Here is a 21,145-nt window from a genome sequence, read left to right on the forward strand (position 1 = left end):
CCATGGAGCTGTAATGTGACTTTCCCCCAATCCCTGATGGAATCAGCGTCCAGCTCAGCGTTTACTTGATGAAAAGACAACGATTAAAATGAGTGCTGGGTGTTCGCCATGTCGTATAGGCTAAAGCCGCAGCCTATCAGATGGGCTGAGGGCCCCGGCCCCCGGGTCGGCCTGGCCTTGGCCGGCCCGGGACACCCAAACACAGAGCGGGCCAAACCTCATATAGCAGTCGAGCAGCAGACATGGTGTGGCTGTTATATAATAAATAGACATTCAAAGACAATATGGAATTTTTAATTCCATATTAGCGTGTTTCGGAGGTTAAACTGCATCTTAGGCAAATCTATGTGTTCAGATGTCATTGGAATAATTAAGCAGATATTTAAGATAATGCATTTTTCCATCCAGTTGACTCCGTTCATTCACATGCAGTCCTCTTCCAGCAGGACGAGCTGTCTCCCTCTGCTGCGCTGCCATTGGTGGAAACATTTTGTCTCGCTGTCTTTCCTCACTTCTGATTGGACGCGGCGGTGTTTGACAGGGCGCGGGCGGGGCCATCCGTTGCGCCTGGGCAGGAGGAGAAAAAAAGTGTTCCAGAAGTGAGTATCAATCAGAGAGGAGTCAGAGGGACAGACAGAGGAGAAGAAAGACGCGGAGAAGACGTGACGGAGAGACGCAAACAACGACCAGACATAACGACCAACCCTCCTCGACGCGCGCAGCCGGGATGGCACGGTGCGGGACAGTTTAGCTGTGTGTAACGCGGCGTTTCTCAAAGTTGGATTACTTTGGACACTTGGCGAGTTTTTGTCAACGCTGACGTGCAGCGCATTTTTTCTCCCTCGCCTCGCTGCTTTGGCCGGACGGACGGACGGACGGACGGAGTGCGTGCTGTGGCCCCAGGCTCGGGTGGATTAGAGAGAGATGAGTGAGAGGAGGCGATCTGCCGCAGCTCTGAGCTCGAGAGCGCACGCGTTTTCCGTGGAAGCCCTGATCGGCTCCAACAAGAAGAGGAAGCTCCGCGGCTGGGAGGACAAGGAGCTGGAGCTGTCCATGGAGAGCCTAGCCACCGATGGGGAGGACGCGGCGCATTGTCTGGATATGGACCCGGGTCAGTCACCACCACGCACACCGAAAAACACGTCAAAACGCCAGGAGCTCCGTTATACCGCTGCAATGTAACCCACGAGTCCCGAGTCAAAACATGGCTACACACGCAGTGAGCCAGCCCACGCTGCTACAACAAGGCTCCATCTGAATCCAGCATGGAGTCCTGAAGTCTGATTGTTTTCTTAAGTGAGAGGTTCTGCCAGTGGGTGAGATGGTTCACTCGGTTCCAGCGCGTTCCACTTGTGAATTTGACAGGAGGAATAGCTTAGGGGAGAGGAGTGGATGAAAAAGAAAAAGTGGCAAAACATTCATAAATACATAAATAAAAAAGCAAAGTAGGCCTATGCATATTGTTATTTTTCAAATAATTGAAACAAAAACAATACTGGGAGTAGCCAAAATACATGACAATAGGCTACAAGCAGACACCAGTTGCCAATACCCCCCCCCCCCCACACACACACACAAGCACGCACGCGCGCGCACACACACACACACACACATGCACGCACGCACACGCACGCACGGACGAACGAACGATGATTCAAGGACATTCCTGAAGCCTATATATGATTTGCATTGGGAACAGCTGAAATCATCTCACTACATAACTGGCAGATTCCTTTTACATTTGTTTGAATACAAATATGATTTTTCGCAGCCTATTCCGGGTTTGGGTTGTGGAGGTTTTGAGTCGGGCCTGGTGAATTACTGAGGTACTGAGTAAATATACCTGCTAAAAACCCGCTTGGATCATTTGAGTAAATCAAGGCGTAAATGCCTGCTCATTAGTCTGTATGGGCCTGTATAGATATGAGGCCTCGACATGTTAAAACACAACTGAATCAGTAAGGCTTGTTGACAAACACGTGACATAATCTGATAGCTACATTTTACGCTCAAAGTGAACCAATAACGTTATGGGTTATAGTCCATGTTGTTAAAATCCACGCTGGGCCTTGTGTACATGTGCAGGCACATTACGCAATAAAAGTATCCTTCACAGTTCCTCCAGTATTCTTCAACACTTACAGAACCTTTCCCAGTGGACATTTAAGGTTATGCCATTCGTGAAGAATGTCCATTAAGAGAAAGTATCCGCGTTAAAATGTAGAAATAAACCACTATTATAGCAGCCAGCCTGCAGCTCCAGGCCTGCGCGTAAAAGTATTCTCATGATTAAGGGTTTAATGGCTGTTATGTTAAAAACACAGGGAACGGGGGGAGAGCGTAAAACGAGCAGTTTGTCATAAACGTGTTAGTAGTTAGTGAGTGTTGTGGGGGAATTGACCGGTCGTGGAAAACAACTGATTCATATTTTGCTTCAAGCAGACTTAAAAATAGGCCTGAATATATTTTATTAGTTGTTACTTTTCCTGCACACCATCTTCTCAGTGTCTCATTAAAACTTCATATATAAACGGTAAACTAGGCCAATATTATTTTTTATTATAGCATTTATTTGCTGACATTAACTTTTCAATTCTTGCAACATATTTTAATGCAAATTTAATGATTACAATTAAACAAAATTCAGAGTAAGTTGACGAGTTAATTAATAGTAGGTCAAGTGTTGAATCTGCTGTTGTTTGTTGGCTCGTCCATTTCCAACATTCTGCTGTTTGTGTGGAGGGACTGGAGCGCCTGTGAGGAATGATTTGAATAACAGACGTGAAGTGACTTTAACCTGGACGTTTTGCTTTGAGCTCAAACAGTCACTTTATTTACTAAGCTAGCCTCTCTCAACTGGCCTGTGCTGTGCAGAGCCAAGCCGTGCGCTCCGCTTCAGCCAAACTGTTAACGCTTTTGGATATTGTTGGGTTGGGATAGTTTCTAATAAAACGTGGGGTTTCAGCCCAAACAACATGCGAAGGCAATCTGAACGACTGACAGGATCAAACTTGATTGATCCTCGTCTGGAAACTGCGCTCCAAATGGGCCCGCCTGGCCGCACATTTTTAGAAAATATTTGGCGAGGAGGGGGGGTGTACAAATTATTATCTTTTAAATCACTTCTTAATTAGGCCTAATGTTTTTAGAAATATACAAATAGAATAGAAACGATTATTTCGCGCTGCCACCTGCACGCAGCACGCATGCAGGACAGACCGATCCCAGGTCGCAGTTTGACCTCCGGGGCGCAGCGCCTTTTACGCGCGGCTCTGTCTGAACCGCATCAACGCCTGGCTGCGCTTGAGATAAAAAAAAAAAACATCATCCAGAAGGACGGAGTAAAATTTGTCTGGGCATTTCCCTGCCTATGTCATCCTCCTATGGCAGATTAGAGGCTATCAAACGTCTTAATGTCCAAACAGGCGCATCAGGACCGATCAGGACCCCCGTTTGGTAAGACTGTCCCAGGAAGCCCATGGGAGGATTTCAGTTGTTGATGCAGAATTGAAAGTCTGCAGAGCAAATGGACGAGATACAAGCGGTGGGAGTGAAACATTCATTTGAAGACGCATGTGTTGTAGCCTATTTAAAAGGTCAAAGCTCACGGATGGGTTTAGATGTAATAGCAAGACAAATATTCCTTAATGCTTTTATCCTAAAACGCCCATACTGTGTCAGGCAGCAGATACAACCTGTCCTGACGTCATTTTTCTCGTGCAGTTTCTATGGTCAGACTCATTTCCACTGATCCTCTTCGGATAATTTGTAGTGAATTAAATTATGTATGGCTAATTAAACTGTCCCTCAATATGCTACCTGGAGACGCACCCTGGAAATCCCTCAAATGACCCCGGGCCCCCTAAAGGAACCATGAGTGTCCCGGCCGGACCCCAGTTTAAGATAGGACCCGCGTTTCTTGGGACCCCACCTCGGACCTATTTGTCCCGGCCGGGTTGTTTCAGCGTGTGAACTACGGTAGTTGATTAAATAACTCGCTTCTCGGCTGGTTTCGCTTCGTGGCAGAGTGCGGCGGGTCCTGAGCCGTGTCGGGCCGGGCCGGGCGGAGGGAGGGAGGGGAACAGCGAGTCTCTGTGGTCAGATTATGTGGTTTAGAGGAATCTTAACTGAGTGAGCTTTTTTCGACTCGAGTCAAGGCTCTGCTCTGAGCCGGCTGGTCGTATAACATGTTTATTAGCCTGAGAGACAAGGCCAGCACTGCACAGACTACAGGCCCAGAGAAGACCAACCCTACCTGCCTGTAGGAGTCTCATACTGACTGAGGGAGAGATGCTCACTTCATTTACCACGGTGCGTGTGTGAAGTCAATATTTAAACTTATGCCCAACAGGATAGCCTATACTGCAACTAAATGCCCTTTAGATTTCGTCTGCATGAGATGCAACAGTAGCAGGCTTATTTTGTTTCTATTTAAATCTATTGACCAAAGACCAGACCGAAATTTTCTTCACTTCCAAGTTCCACCACCGATAATAACAAATTTCTATTTTGCCCCTCAAATAAAACCCAAGCAGCTTTTTATTTATTCGCGGGGCCGCAATTTACGAGTTGATATTTTCGCTTTTATACGTGCATGCACACATTCATTCATTTTCCAGCAGAAACACTCAACTCAAAAGAATGCAAATTCCATCATAATGACAGAGTCATGCCTAAAAACAGCCAAACGCATTATATTTTATTTCGTAAAGTAGGCTACTGTATCGGTGCACTTTCTCCATGCACGCAGGCTGATAATAGAGATGTGAGCGTTGCATTATATGTGCGGGATTAAACAGTTTATTGCTTCCTCCTTGCCTGGGTCTCCACCAGTGCGCAGGGGAACAGGTGCTGTCTCAGTATGGGTTGGGTTACTCAGTGATTTCATGCTTGGCAGATCGCTACTGCCCATAGAACTCCGCTGCAACTTCATTAAATACTCCTACTCATACAGTGGAGCTGCAGCGCTGGTGCCCTGAGAGCAGCGACAATAAAGAAATTGTTCACTAAAACGCACAAGGAACAATTCAATCTGGAGACTGCGGCCCAATTAACATTTTAATTACCATATTGGCTTCTTTAGCGGGATGCGAGAACGACAATAAAATAAATAAATAATATAATATCATTTTGTACAAGCTTGAATATATATATATATTTTTACACATTTTATTATTTACAATCATGACAACTTCTTTCCATACTTGTGGTTAATGAATGAATGAATGAATGAATGAATGAATGAATGAATGAATGAAACCTTTATTGCCCCTCAGGGAATTTGCTCTGCACAGAGAGAGCCCAAAAAACATGAACATGACAGACAGGCAGGCAGGCAGGCAGGCACACAAACATATAATACAGAAAAACATGAGCATAATATACATACATCATAAAAAAGCATCACACTTCATGACCAATCAAAAGGCACTATAGGTGCATGATCAATAAGGGCTAAAAGATCAAACCAAAAAAGAAATTAAAACTTGTTAAGCAGCTGAATGCTGCGTGGAACGAAGGACGTAATGCCTCGTTTCGTTCTCATCTTAGGCATACCTTCACCCTGAAGGTAAGAGTGCATACTAACTCAGACCATAGGGTGCAGTGGATCAGCTAGGATCTTTTGTGCCAATTTCCTGGTGTACTGGTCTGACATGTTGGTAGCCTAATATTGCACATTGATACCCCGGTTATCTTGCCTCCCAATTTGGCAACCCTGTCTAATTTATTCTTGTTATGTACACTTATATAGTGCTCCACCCCAACACTGGATACAGAAGGTCAGCACACTCTGGATGCAGGTCTTATAGAACAGTATCTGCAAAGTTCTGTCCACTTTAAAACTTCTAAGTTTCCTAAGTTAATGGGCTTTGTTAGAGGCATGAGAGCAGAAATAATAGAATATTATATCTGTTACCAATTAAAAGAAAAACTGCTACAACTCCATTAAATACATCTGCTGTTCCCAAACACCCTCAGACCAAAAATAAAGGAATCATTTACTGAATATAGTGTGTGTGTGTGTGTGTGTGTGTGTGTGTGTGTGTGTGTGTGTGTGTGTGTGTGTGTGTGTGTGTGTGTGTGTATGTGTATGTATTTGTGTATATATATATATATATATATATATATATATATATATATATATACGTACATAATGGTTACAACTCAATAAAATATCTCTCCGTCCTATTATGTCTTTCATAGTAATAATAATCACATTATAGGAATATATTACAAATAGCCATTTAGAAATACTGTTACAATTAAACAAATCTTATGCACTGGTTTGACTTCTTTAAAAGCATTTCTTGTAATGTTTATTATTAAATTCCATTTCTAAGCAGCTATGTGAATCTCTCACATTCTTATGTTGAGTTGTTTTGAAATGAAGTGTCTCTCGCCTGATGTGTGGCTAATGGAATAACAGAGAGAGAGGACGCTGTGAGAGACTGAGTTGATTAGTAACTTCAGACCAATTAGTGGCCTGAAATTGATGTTATCCTCTTTTTAATGAGGCCTGCATGAGCTGATTGGGGGCCGTTAACCACAAGATACCGGCTGCGTGCGTGCGTGCGTGCGTGCGTGCGTGCGCGTGTGTGTGTGTGTGAGTGAGTGAGTGAGTGTGAAGTTAGGTCATGGAGCTAACCACAGCAGATGACTGCTGAGTGGGCAAATTTTTAGTCACCAATAAACGTCACTTTCTATTCATTCAATAAAAAAAAGAAAAAAAAAAGAAACTGCAACCTTAAACTCTGGATTTGTATTGAAGCCGCTGAATATTGGGATACTGGACAAGGAATTTTACTTTATGTGTCCTGTTATATTTTTATTAATCTATTTTTATGTCTCCTGTTTTATTTTTATTAATACTTTTATTTTTATTCCTGAACTTTGTAAATTAATTTAGCTCAAGTCAGTTCACTGCATGCACACACACACACACACACACACACACACACTGCTTTGTCAGTTTTGAGTAATGCGGGAATCACCAGAGCCCCCATACCATATGATATTATTGGGATTAAAACAAGTATTTGGCATCCGTGTATAGATATTGTATCTTATTGTATTGGTGGTGGTAAGTGTGTGTTGCGTTTTGTATGTCTGCCTGCAATTGGCCGTTGCCTTAGTATGCTGTGTGTGTGTGTGTGTGTGTGTGTGTATGTCTCGTGTGTGTGTGTGTGGGGGGGGGGGGGGTGCATTCCTGTCAAATTATCTAATTTAAAGCTACTTCAGTCAGAGGAATGTGTCTGTCTGCTCTGACGCTTCACTCAGCACCATCCACACTGAGGCCATGACACATTACTCAGTAATATTTTTTACTGTAATATATTACTTTCCCCAGTAATGCATAGTGTAAGGGATTACAATTTACAAAACAGTAATTATTTTTACAGTTACTATAATCCAAGTAAGTGTGGAGATAGGTCTGGCTATAAATGCTTGTGAGACTGCGTTGTACCGCGATTCGTTTTTTGTCCTATGCAAACAAATATAAAGTGTGCAGTTTGGCTGATTGTTGACTCCTGTAAGGTTAATTATTGTTCGAATAAAGTGGATTCAGTTCTAAAAGGAGCTGGCTAAACAGGCTATATGTCACTTTTTCAGAAGGGGCAGTAGTAATAGTAATAATAATAATAATAATATTAATAATAATACTTCTAACCTGCCCAACACTGGACACAAACATGTTTACAGCAGATACGACCCAAGTCCTTTCTTTCTCAAGGCCCATATGAAATCCATATTCTCCTCCTGCAGCTGCTGATAGCTGATATCTTACACTGACATCCAATATCCAAATATATTCAATAAGTGCTCAGTGTTTTTATCTAGAGTGTTCTTCTCATCATGATGGTAAAGCAGCATTTAGACCATCACGGGACCAGACGAGGCATTCTGTTAAAGCAGCTCTTTAAGGCAGTGGTTCTCAAACCTTTTCACGTCAGGACCGCTAAACGGACAAAAATTAGACCACGGACCCCCATTTCATAAGATTTTTCCTTTTAGATGTTTATGGATTATGGATGGAATTATAATGAAAATGAAATTATCCCCCTTTTTGCTGGGGACCCCTGGACCTCAATTTGAGAACCACTGCTTTAAGGCACACTAGGCCTTTAAAGAGCATGGTGCAGGTTGGAGACCACATTGCCTTAATATGGGAATGGTGTAGCAATAGGATTCTCTCGTTTTTTTTTACACATAGCTGCATCTAGACTGGTTTTTGTAAAGCAGCTGGCATGCACGGCTGAAAACCCGCCAATGGAACATAACACTTGTGACATCACTCACCCAGCCAGCCATGGCAGCAGGGACACAGAGAAGGTGCTGTAAAACCTCTACGCTCAGCGACTGTACAGTGCTGCTGTACAGCAGCCTGGCTGGGTGAGTGATGTCACAAGTGTTATGCCCAGATGGCTTTTTATTGAGCATGTGCATTAGAGTGCTTTTCTCCATATTTCTGCCCTGGGGGCATGTTTGTGCGTGTGTGTGCGTGCGCGCAACATTATTTTTTTTAACCTGCACCACACTCTTTAAGTGAAGAATTCATTCATTCATTCATATTATACTGTAATAACGGTAGTATTATGTGAAGAAGGCTTTGGAGAAACTTGCGGATTCAGGCTCCATGTCGGTGTGTAATAAGCAGAGTAATAAGAGAGTGAGTGAGTGTGAGTGTGTGAGTGTGTGTGTGTGTGTGTGTGTGTGTGTGTGTGTGTGTGTGTGAGAGAGAGAGAGAGAGAGTGTTTGTGTGTATCTGCAAGCTTGTGTGTGAACAAGTGTGTATTGACTTCAAGAAAGAGAGCGAGAGAGAGGACACATGTATGTGGGATCTCTCTCTGCCCCCCCCCCCCCCCTCTCTCCCTCTGTGGTCATGCTTGGTATCTCCCCTGCTCAAGCCTCTCTCTCTCTTGTCTCCAGCAGCAGTTTTGGACCCCCCCCCCCTCTCTCTCTCTCTCTCTCTGCGGTGGTGAAGCCGGCCTGGGACTCTGTCCAGTCTCTCAGCAGCTCTGCATTTGCATAACCATATTTGTATATCCTCATGTCAGGCCCTCAATAAATAATACAATATTAGACAGGAGGGGGGGGGGGGGGGCGGTAGCTATAAGCTCTTTCAGTGTGAGTTTGGAGTTATGAGCTTTCGTCTGGGTGGAGTTCACTTCTGAGATACTGAGCATCAAAGATCTGATGCCAAGCTGACCAAACTGTTATATACTTTCAATTGTTTTAATTATTTACACACACACACACACACACACACACACACACACACACACACACACACACACACACACACACACACACACACACACACACACACACACACATAAATATACTAATACTACAACTAATAATAATTATTATTATTATTATTATTTATAATACTATGAATAATAATAAATTCAGGTACAACCAAGTTCACGAAATTCTGGAATTCTGCATTTGTCTTGGTGTAGGAGCTTTGATGTTTAATGATCATCTAGCAGTGTTTTTATTATCTTTGTTAAATGACAAAATGCAATTTAGATGATTCAGAATCTGCTGTCATTGTATAATCTTGGTATTTTCTGTTTTTCTTAGTTTTCAATGTTTTAGCCTACTTTCAATGTGTTAGTTTGCTAATTGAGCACATAAGGGAAGGTCTGTCTGTGATCCTGACAGCTGAGTAAAAACTGTGAACAGTGAAAGATTGAAAGGCCGAGGCCTTCCTGTCTGTCTGTCACGCCCGGAGGCTGAGATGTGTCCTGTAGGTGTGGGTGATCCCGGCCGGGACAGTGTCAGGCCCTGTCAGCGGTCACTGCCTCGCTCCAGAAGGGGCTCTTTGGGGGAAACTGCATCTGCCTTCCCATCAGACTCTTCATTGTGTGGCCCAATTTACAGTTTTTCATAATTGCTTACACACATTTTCTGAAACTAGGGCTCATTTCCTCAAAACTCTAAACACTAAACACAAAACCACCAACACAAAATGCAAAACTCCGCAAATCACTGGCAACACCAAGCACATTCAAAACCATTCTATCATAATTTTCTTTTCAAAATGCTATTTTGCAGAATGTAAAATGACACACAGCCATCAAATGAATACATCTTTATAACAAATGACTATACACTGATGTGCTTAACGGAAAATATAGCCTTATGCCTTTTGCATATTCAGAGTTAGTCTTAGCACAGCAGCCAGTTGTAAAAGACTGTTACAGTATACAGTAATATAGTAACACATAAAAACTGAAAAAGGAAAGAAAGAAAACTACAGTTTAAAAGGGGCTACATCAGACAGCACGTCATGTACATCACAAGACTGGTCATCTCTCAGTTCTGCAGAAGATCTAAAAACATGATGTCATTGGTTATGGTACAAAAATATGTCTATTGTTCAATATGAAATGACATGTGACATAAGCCAACCATCACTGAGTAGCACAGGCCTAGATGTATATGGCTACTACTACTACTACTACTACTACTACAGTATAAAGAGCAGAAGGATGGTGCAGACAGGAGGCTACTTGCCTGTTCATGGTAAATGGTAAATGGCCTGCATTTATATAGCGCTTTTATCCAAAGCGCTTTACAATCAGTAGGTAGTCTACATTCACCCATTCATACACCGATGGCGGCAGGCTGCCACGCAGGGTGCCTGCACACCATCGGGAGCAAGGAGGGTTAAGTGTCTTGCCCAAGGACACAACGACAGCAGCTGGGAGGGAGCGGGGATCGAACCGCCAACCCTTGCGTCATTGGCCGACCCGCTCTACCTCCTGAGCTAAAGCCGCCCGTTCATGTGTGAATATGTGGATCATGACAGCAGCAGTGAAGATCAGGCTGGGCTGGACTCTGCCCAGCCTCCGTCAGGTTCAGTCCATGTGGCCCACATGGTGACCCAAAGTGACCTGTCAGGTTCAGTCCATGTGGCCCACATGGTGACCCGTCAGGTTCAGTCCATGTGGCCCACATGGTGACCCAAAGTGATCCATCAGAGTCAGCCCATGTGGCCTGCATGGTGACCCAAAGTGACCCGTCAGACTCAGTCCATGTGGCCTACATGGTGATGCCGAATTGACCCGTCAGACTCAGTCCATGTGGCCCACATGGTGACTCAAAGTGACCCGTCAGGTTCAGTCCATGTGGCCCACATGGTGACCCAAAGTGACCTGTCAGGTTCAGTCCATGTGGCCCACATGGTGACCCAAAGTGACCCATCAGGTTCAGTCCATGTGGCCCACATGGTGACCGAAAGTGATCCGTCAGAGTCAGCCCATGTGGCCCGCATGGTGACCCAAAGTGATCCGTCAGTGTCAGCCCATGTGGCCCGCATGGTGACCCAAAGTGACCCGTCAGACTCAGTCCATGTGGCCCACATGGTGACTCAAAGTGACCCGTCGGGTTCAGTCCATGTGGCCTACATGGTGACGCCGAATTGACCCGTCAGACTCAGTCCATGTGGCCCACATGGTGACTCAAAGTGACCCGTCAGGTTCAGTCCATGTGGCCCACATGGTGACCCATCAGGCTCAGGCCATGTGGCCCACATGGTGACCCAAAGTGACCCGTCGGGTTCAGTCCATGTGGCCCACATGGTGACCCAAAGTGACCTGTCAATCTCAGACCATGTGGCCCGCATGGTGACCCAAAGTCACCCGTCAGACTCAGTCCATGTGGCCTACATGGTGACCCCGAAGTGACCCGTCAGACTCAGTCCATGTGGCCTACATGGTGACCCCGAAGTGACCCGTCAGACTCAGTCCATGTGGCATACATGGTGACTCAAAGTGACCCGTTGTACTCAGTCCATGTGGCTTACATGGTGACCCAAAGTGACCTGGGTCTCATCTGAGATCACTGCTCTCTCTTCCTCTTCCTCCTCTTACTGCCATTCCTCTTGCTCTAGCTCTCACTGCAACATTGTTGTCAAAATCAAGACAGCTTGTGCCCCCCCCTTTCATAGTGCTAATGCTCTGATTTATGTTATGTTATGTTTATATGTGGGATGAGTGGATTTTGCCAATTGGTAAATGAAGTTAAGCATTTGGGATGGGTGTGCTTCCTAATCAAATGATTTTAGTTTTTGAATGTTGCCTTTAGAGAATGAGAAAAAATATAATGTGCAGTTTTTACGAAAAGTGTAATAGAGAATTGAAAAGCTGAAAATGTGGTAGGCTTGCAGACTTGTTGAGGGATTAATACACAATGTTTTAGTGATAGTGATTTCATTAGTTGTGAAAAACTAGCTATTCTGATATATTTTCCCATCGTATTTCCGAGGCCACATTGCATTTAGTACCAACCCATGACGAGTTGTGCCGGGGTCAGGGAGCCAATTAGCTGCAACCCGCAAGCGACGGGTGGCTGGCTGGGGTGCTCTCTCCTGCGTCAGATCATGGACCTGTCCACTGCGCCAAGTCTCCTGCGCAAAGCCGATATTATAGGGCATTCCATTTAAACTGGGAGTTGAGAATGTCAGGGTTCAAAGGTCATGAACTCCGACTGTGATGTCACCTGTGCTCGGACTTTCCCTGCTGAACTCAGAGCCTCACCAGCTCCAACCTCAAAAATCCAAGATGGCTGCTCTGTGCATCAACAGTAGTTAAAATTGTATACAGTAATACTGTTTATTAGCACTTCTGCCTTTTTTGTGTCTCATTAAATCAGTCATACACACAGCACTGTCTCACTTCTCTGTGTGGCTACAGTGTTTGTGTGCACAAAATACCACAAAATTGGTATCAACTGTTATTGCTAACAATGGCTAGCCTGGCTAGAGCTAACCCTGGCTGGTTTCCTGATTGTTTAAATGGAATGCCGACAAATCGGGTGTGACGTCACTCAACCGTGAAATCCCAAACTCCCAGTTTAAATGTAAGGCAGCATTAGTCCTCTGTTTCCCACTCTGAGTCGCATTCTCATCGTCTATCCATCCCATTCTTTCTCCCTGCAGACTCGGAGGCGAGCCCTGGCTCTGACGGAGAGGGTCTAGCGGAGAGGACGTCGTGCTCGTTCGGCTCCCCGGCAGAGCTGGGCCCCGGCCCGGCCTGCGAGCCCGAGCCGCCGGCCTCCATGGAGCACATCCAGGTGGAGCTGCAGTGCGCTGACCTGTGGAAGCGCTTCCATGAGATAGGCACAGAGATGATCATCACCAAGGCCGGCAGGTAGGCTCACACGCACACACACACGCACGCATGCAGACACACACACGCATGCACGCATGCATGCACACACACGGACACACCCAGACACACACACACACACACACTTGGAGTAGGCTACACTGTGGTCGTGTGTGGGTGCTAATGTGTTGCACATGCAGGCCGACATGACGTCACGCGGCGGGTCTTCCCGATGACGACAGAGAGCTGCTTCTCATTAACGCACGCCGTGGTTTGGCTTCTCTCGCTCTTTTGAACCCGGCGCGAGCGAACGACTTGACCTACGGATCCTCAGGAAGGACCTTTCCCCGCTCTCTGCCCCGGGCCACTCATGCGCACGCTTGGCTGGGCCGCAAACACCAACCACATATTTTCTTCTATCCAACCGGGATCATTCCCCCCCCCCCCCCCCCAATGCACTGGCTGCAGAATATTCATCGTTACAACTCATTTATTGTGGATAAGTGAATAAATCTGCCAGCGGGGTGAGATAATTTCCATCTTCCCCCAATGTAAATCAATTTGCATGGAGCATTTTATTTGGGTAAAGTGTCATTTTCTTGACTCTGCAGTCTAATTCAAATTCTTACAATGTGACACTTTCCTGAAAGCTGCATGTGAGGCAGCTGGCCCAAATGTTCCATTTCTTACAAAAAAAAACATTTTCAAACTATAATAGGCTACCGGTTGATATATACACAGTATAGCCTATCGGCCACCTATCTGACCTATATATTTCAAAAGGCCCAAGCTGGCCTCCAATCTAGATTTAGTGAAACAGGGGAGGTCCGAGGCCAAATAAATTATTGTGAATACAGAACTATTTTTCATGAAATATGAAACATATTTAGCATGTTTAACAGGTGATTCACATTGGTTTTAATTTAGAAAATAGCAGTGATGCGACTGCAGCCTATTGCTTTAAATGAGTCTGTATAGTCTCTTGTTTCGTTCTTTTCAGAAAGCTTTTAATTTAAAAGCTTTCTGAAAGTTTTAAAATAGGCATTTTATTTTGGCCACGCAGCTGATGTTGTTTTGGATTTAAATGCCATTAGAAATAAAGATGCAGACCAAAGCTAGATTTAATCTCCTCCTCTCTGTTGTGAATCCATTCAGATGAATATAAACTGGAATATTGGCCTCCTCTGCTCAGGTTCGTTACAGATTATTTTATGAATTGGCTTTATAATCGCCTCATAAATAGAGCGACAATCAGTGTCTGCTGCCTGCCTGCCTGCCTGCCTGCCTGCCTGCCTGCCTGCCTGCCTGCAGCAGACAGAGCCGGGCTGCAGCAGACAGAGCTGGGCTGCAGCTATAACAGACCGTCCCGCCCGCCTGTGTGTGTGTAGGCTATTTCATGGCCGGCTCATAATAAGCCTATAAATCCAGTGGGAAGGCAAGTCAGAAAACAGCCCTCTGTTCTCATTACGCAGGCCCAGATTTATGACCTCTAAATGAAAAGGGGGAAAATGCAGCGTTTGAAGTGCAAAACGAGGAATTAAGTAAAAATGTCTCCATACACACCATTATTTAATGCTTATTTTTTCATCTTTCAGACACATTTTCTTGGGGTTTGCTTTGGATTAGTGAGCAGCAAAACAATTTTTTTAGATTTTAGGCAGTATTTCTGAAATGACAATGGCTGGGTTTCCCAAAAGCTTCTTTGCGCTAAGAAGCTAATTCAACCCTTCTTAAGGCCCCCTTAAGAAGCAAACGCGTTTCCCAATTGCTTCTTTACGAAGGCATGCGTTTCCCAAAAGCTTCTTAGCGCTAAGAAGCTTCTTTGACCCTTCTTAAGGCTCCCGTAAGAAGCCAACGAAGCCAACGCGTTTCCCGATTGCTTCTTAGCCTAAAATTATCTTCCAATTATCCTCCGTTAAGAAGGCTGCGTTTCCCAAAAGCTTCTTAGCGCTAAGATGATCTTTCGTTAAGAAGGTTTTGTAAGAAGGGTCTGGAGCCTTCTTAACACCTTCTTAATGACAAAACACTGGCAGATCCAGCCGCGTCAGGCAAAAGGAGATACTTGTGTCCACTGTTCTTCTTGTGTTTTTCCCTTTTTCCTTTCTTTCATGTACCCTTTAGTGTTTAAAATTAGGGAACACTTGAAAATCTCCCCTGTATGTATGGTTACTTGTGTTTTAAATGTTTTACCGTAGGCTATATTCCTCTAATCAGAATGGATTCCTTTTATAATGTTGTGGATTTATATAGCACCTTTCACAGAACCCAAGGTCGCTTAAATTCTGTAGTGTTTCTCTGTTTTGTTGTATGCTGTGTATATAAAGCAATTTGAACTGCAGTCCATGTCTGAAATAAATAATGTTTAATAAAGTTTAACATGACCATGATTAGGTGTTAACAGTGTTTCTCAACCACTGAGTCGTGGCCCACTGCTGGGCTCAGAGTGCCATCAAGTGAGCCGCTCCAGTTAAGATGCTTCTTAAGAGCCTTCTATTTTTTTTATTTTTCTCGACTGTTAAGAAGGCGTTTGGGAAACACTTCTTTGGAGCCTTCTTAACTCCTTAAGAAGCTTCTTAACTCCTTAAGAAGCTTCTTAACTCTTAAGAAGCTTCTTTGTTGGGAAACTCAGCCAATGAGTGCAACAGGAGAATAACTGAAGTAGCTCTATAGATCAGCAATAGCACCAAAGAGGACAAAGGTCAGAGTGGCCTGATAATGTGCAATAAAATGGTTCCTTTCACCTTGAAATGATAGAAAAGTATAAGGAATAGAAATAGGAGAGATGGAGATGTATTTGGCAGGATCATATTAGCATTTGTTTTATTATTATTATTATTATTATTATTATTATTATTATTATTATTATTATTATTATTATTATTATTATTATTATTATTACCTTTATTATTATTATTATTATCATCATTATTATTATTATTATCATCATGTGGGGTGGTGATACAGATGTGTTAAAAGGTGTTAAATGTCTTAAAAGAGTATTTAATGAATGAATTTGAAGAATGTGAAAACAGTCGTCACAGTTCTTGACTCTGATTGGCTGACAGCAGCAGCTCCTCTGAGTCAAATAAACTTGACTGGAGGCTTTTCAGTTCAAATGCTGCAAATCAGACCCTGATTGGACAGATTTAAGTCATTCGTCATTCTTTAGTGAGGGAGCCAATCAGGACCAACTCCAGCTGTGACGCATTTCCTGGAGTTAGTCTGAAACTGCCTGGAATTGAAAAAGCATGACTTTTATTGTGAAAGTTCAATAACCGTAATGTTGATGCTGAAGATGAGGCCTATGTGACTATGACCTGCACACCAGAATGCACCCCCAACAAACACACACCAGAGGTGGAAAGATTACTGACAAATCCAAGTATTGTTACTTTAGTGAAAATGAACTCAAGTAGCGACAAGTACTAGTCCATGAAATTATTCAAGTAAAAGTAAAAAAGTAGACGATTTAAAAGTACTCAAGTAAAAATACATTTACATTATGCATTTGAACTAATGTGATGATGGGGATCATTACAATGTTGTAGATTGTCTACACCTGTCTAATTCAATTGGCCAGTCTTGAGCTCAATTTAATTTAATTGGCCACTGCACTAACGAGCCACCTGTTGGGGCGCCCTAAATGCGGAAGTGATTCCGGACCTGTTGAATATTTAAATTACTCAAGTGAGAGTTAAAAATACTGTAAATGTACAAATCTGCAAGAAAACTCAAGTACTTATACTTGAGTAGGCCTACTTGTACTTGAGTACTTTCCACTTCTGACACACACTGTGAGCTCCATAGAGCCGAGAACCAGAGGGGTGCGTGATGCACTGCTGCGTGCCCGACACCCTGCACCCGAGCTCGGGCTGCAGCAGAGTCGAGCCCCAGAGGCAGCCTGGAGCTCCGTGAGCTCCAGGCTACACCCCCACTGGCGCGCTGGGGTGTGATGGACTTGTTGACAGTGCGTTCAGACTGAGTGTGATGCCAGGCTGGAGACTCAACCCCTCTCCTGTTTTCTCTCTTTAAAGTGAAGCAGAGTTGGGATGTCCCGCTAACGAAATATGGAATATGGTTCCTTAGGCAGAAGGTTAGCATACTCATATTTTGGTATTTTTGGTCGATGTGATTCTCACTGTCTCAGTTTTAAATTAATTCATAATCTTTATTTTTCTATTTAGCCTGCTGAGATGGTTACAGTTTTGTCAGCGCAACTGACGTAAACAAGAAGAAGCCTGTAAGCCTATATGCAACCTTTCCATAGGCTTGAGCAATTGATTGAAATTCACTATATTGTAATAAACAAATATGACAATAGCCTAACAGTACGTCTGGGACAGAAAAATGAATGGTGATATTAGCTCCATGTCATCACACATGAGATACTTGACTGTGACAATTTCACAAGCTCTCTCATGCAAATTAGATTATTGTCACTTTGTCACTTTACATTCTAGCAGCTAGTGACATCGCTACAAAGATTTGTGGCTCACACTTTGTTGTCACTGAACTTTTATTTATCACATCTCATCGTGGCTGTATCGAATCATTTATCAAATTGGACCCTGGGCAAAGCATATCATATCATATATCATATATCATATCAAATATGATATGATATGATATCATGTCATGTCATATCATTCCATTCCTATACTTTCCCTCGATCATGTTTCAATCTGCTTTCCATCATATTTTTGTTGTTGAAATTACAACGCACCTTTTTTTTCCAATAAATTGGTAAAATTTAAAGATATTGAATATGGGCAAAAACTGATACACTGTTTCTCAGTAGCATTTTTTGTGCACCTGCAATCACTGTTTTATTATTTTTCAGGTGTATTTTTGCCCGACAATCTATAGCAGGGATACTCAACTTGCTTTGCCCGGGGGCCACTTTCGTGAAATGATAGGATGCCAGGGGCCAGTTAATAAACAAACAATATAAATCTTTCTGTAGCGGATTGTAGGTTTTTGGGGTGTCAGCCAGAGTTTAGTCTGACAATGTTGTGCACACCAGATAGTTAGTTAGGTTGTTAGTTAGGTTAAGTAGGCCTACATACATAAGTGCCTGGGTAGCGAGCAGACGGTGGTCGAGAAAATGGTCGAGGGGCCACTCTGCACCCTGTCGCGGGCCGCATCTGGCCCCCGGGCCGCAAGTTGAGTATCACTGCTCTATAGCTACTGCTTTCCTTTCCTAGTTAACTGTAAATACAACTGTGTTACAGTATGTGTTCCTGTATAACAAGGCTGTGGTACATCAGTATGACATAAGGTATACAGTATCAGTATCTGTGTATGTTTCTCTCCAGGCGGATGTTTCCTGCCATGAGGGTAAAGATCGTTGGCCTGGACCCCCACCAGCAGTATTACATCGCCATGGATATCGTGCCTGTGGACAACAAGAGATACAGGTGTGTTAATCACTCACACACACACACACACACACACACATGCAAGCACGCATGCACGCGCACACACACACACACACACACACACACACACACATGCGCGCGCGCGGTGGTGGGCTGGGTTAGACCAGATATTCGGGTATCGGCCAGTGTCGTATACTGCTGATATGATGGATGTTTTGTATTCGGACATTTTAATTTCTTTGTAGATTCTTAATTGAATTGCTCAGTTATGTTTTATGTCAATTAATTCTGAATTTAAAATCAGTAATGTCTCCCAGAGTGTCTAGTGAACAGGTGGTTGCTCTCTCTGCTTGACACTAAACTAATTTAATCAGTTTGGTTTCAGTGGAGAAGAGTATGTCAGAGACTTTCCACCCTGAGAGAAAGAAAGAAAGAATAAATAAAAATAAAAATATTCATGGAAAACACTGCTAGTTGTAATTATTTTGGCATGATAAGATCATGATGGAATAATGCCAGAAAATATCAGCTACCGGAAATGTTAGTGAAGAGTTTATACTGTCCACGATGATCTAAATCAGTGATTCAAAAGCTTTTTCATATCAAGGACCCCTAAGTTAGAATGCATTAGGGCCACGAACCAGCATTTGTCTCTTGGACCCAAATCAGATCATCTTTTTTATTATTGATATGATTTTGTCCAGAATTCTATCTTTGGAGATAACAGAGAAACTATGATCAAAGTATTAATTCTTCTACATCCTCTAATTGTGTTAACGTCTTGGAAATGAAATAATGCTGAAGTTGAATGCTGGAACCTCCTCAAGGAGCCTGGGTGGTCCCCGGACCCTACGTTGAAAACCACTGAAATAAATGTTGTTTCAGAGGCTTTTACATCGTGGCAAGAAGACAATTGTGCGGGACACACTGAATAGGCTAGTTGTAATTTGGTGGGGTGAAAAATGTTAAAAATGAGAAAATATTGCATATCACCAAAAAAAAATAACTTTGCTCTACAGGTATAGTATCGGCCTTCGACAACCCATATCGGTCAAACCACAGCTGAATATAACGCACGCACGCACGCGCACACACACACACACACACACACACACACACACACACACACACACACACACACTCCACCACTGCTGGACAGAAGTCTGTGTGTTTCCTGGACGTTTCTCATATGTTGGAGCAAGCTAAATATTTTTGACCTAGTTGGATTTTGCTCATTTCTCGTGCCTCATGTCAGACACGTAACCGCCTTTGGACCCAACAAACATATTCCAACCTTATTTCATAAAAATAAAAAACCTCATAACTGCTAATAATAGCAATGTAGTACCTGTCCTAAGAGCAGTTTCTCCCATAGTTAGCAGTATAGTGAAATAATGGTGAAACAAAAGCCTGCACTGTGGAAAGGCTTATGTGATGGATCTGTCTGGATAGGCAATAAGGCTGATATTCTGGCGTGCAGCACACAGTGGAGGAGATTGAAATGTATTCATCATAGCACTGGCCTAGAGGATAACTTATAGCCACAGTCTGCCCCGCAAATAGGATCACTCTCAATATTCAGCTATAATGATGGAAATGGGGGGCGGGGGGAAGAGAGGCAGAGCTGGAAATAAAATCCTATAATGCTTCAGTTGCTTCTCTGCAGGTTGTGTGTCATAGTTTTATGCGTCTAGGATTACTTTTATGACTCAATATCGGTTAATAGACAAGCCAGTTGCCAGACTAAAACGTCTCTGCAAACCGGTTGGGTTGGCAAACCAGGGGTACGTACAAGCTCAACGTAAATTTGAAACAAAACGTCAGCATTTTACGTTTCTAAAACGCCGCGTTTTACGCTTCTGCAAACCTACAAGCTCAATGTAAATTTGATGGAAAACAGCAGTTAATTTGAAAACTTCCCTGCCTTTCCAATGTTTAACACAAATAAAACAACTTTAACAGCTTGGGTTATGTTCACTGTATAGGCAAGTAAAACAACTTGGTTAAGGTTAAGTAATGGGACTACAAAGGTTAGGTTTTTTTTTTGGGGGGGGGGGGGGGGGCAGTGTTTGCATACGCCCTCCATCCACAACACCTTTACTGGCCACCAGGCTATTTCAACAGCAGACACTATGACGTGTATAACGTTGATACGTATCTAGATAGATATGCAACATATTTTTGGTTCCGAAACATGATATTCTACATATCCGTGGATTGCATGACTGCATCTTTTTTTTTTTTATAACTTTGTTTATTAGTTTTTATAAGAAAATAAAGACATCACAAAAAATATAATACAGAACACACAATACAATACAAATAAAATAAAAACTAAATGGTGGTGATACACAAGAAAGGTTACATACAGGATATCAGATGCAAGTTATATGGAGATGACGGAAGACACAGTCTCATACATTGTATCTTCCCAGCAGGTTGACAATGGGTTGCCAAATTTTCTGAAATACCCCTTCTCGGTTTGAGATACCGGTAGTATAAATCGGATTTTCTCTAGATGCAACACATTTCCTACTTCCTTAAGCCACATATCAAATGTAGGAGAATTCTCAGATTTCCAGGACTGTAGCAGCAGTTTTCTGGCTAGCAGAGTGGATAGAGAGATGGCCTGGGCCTCATATCTATCTC

At 43.3% G+C, this 21,145-nt stretch overlaps 1 protein-coding gene across 1 annotated transcript in view; it reads left to right on the plus strand.

The window, feature by feature from the left end:
* Nucleotides 1–924: 924 nt before the first annotated feature.
* tbx15 (T-box transcription factor 15) overlaps nucleotides 925–21,145 on the plus strand; it is a gene marked incomplete at both ends in the record, with an annotated part of 50,952 nt that continues 30,731 nt past the window's right edge. The window contains 3 exons of the mRNA XM_083639558.1: nucleotides 925–1,111; nucleotides 12,950–13,160; nucleotides 18,434–18,535. Coding sequence (XP_083495684.1) covers nucleotides 925–1,111; nucleotides 12,950–13,160; nucleotides 18,434–18,535 — 500 coding nt within the window. The remainder of the gene's footprint in view (nucleotides 1,112–12,949; nucleotides 13,161–18,433; nucleotides 18,536–21,145) is intronic.

The sequence above is a fragment of the Poromitra crassiceps genome (assembly GCF_964638095.1).
Source record: "Poromitra crassiceps genome assembly, chromosome: 6".
NCBI lineage: Eukaryota > Metazoa > Chordata > Actinopteri > Beryciformes > Melamphaidae > Poromitra > Poromitra crassiceps.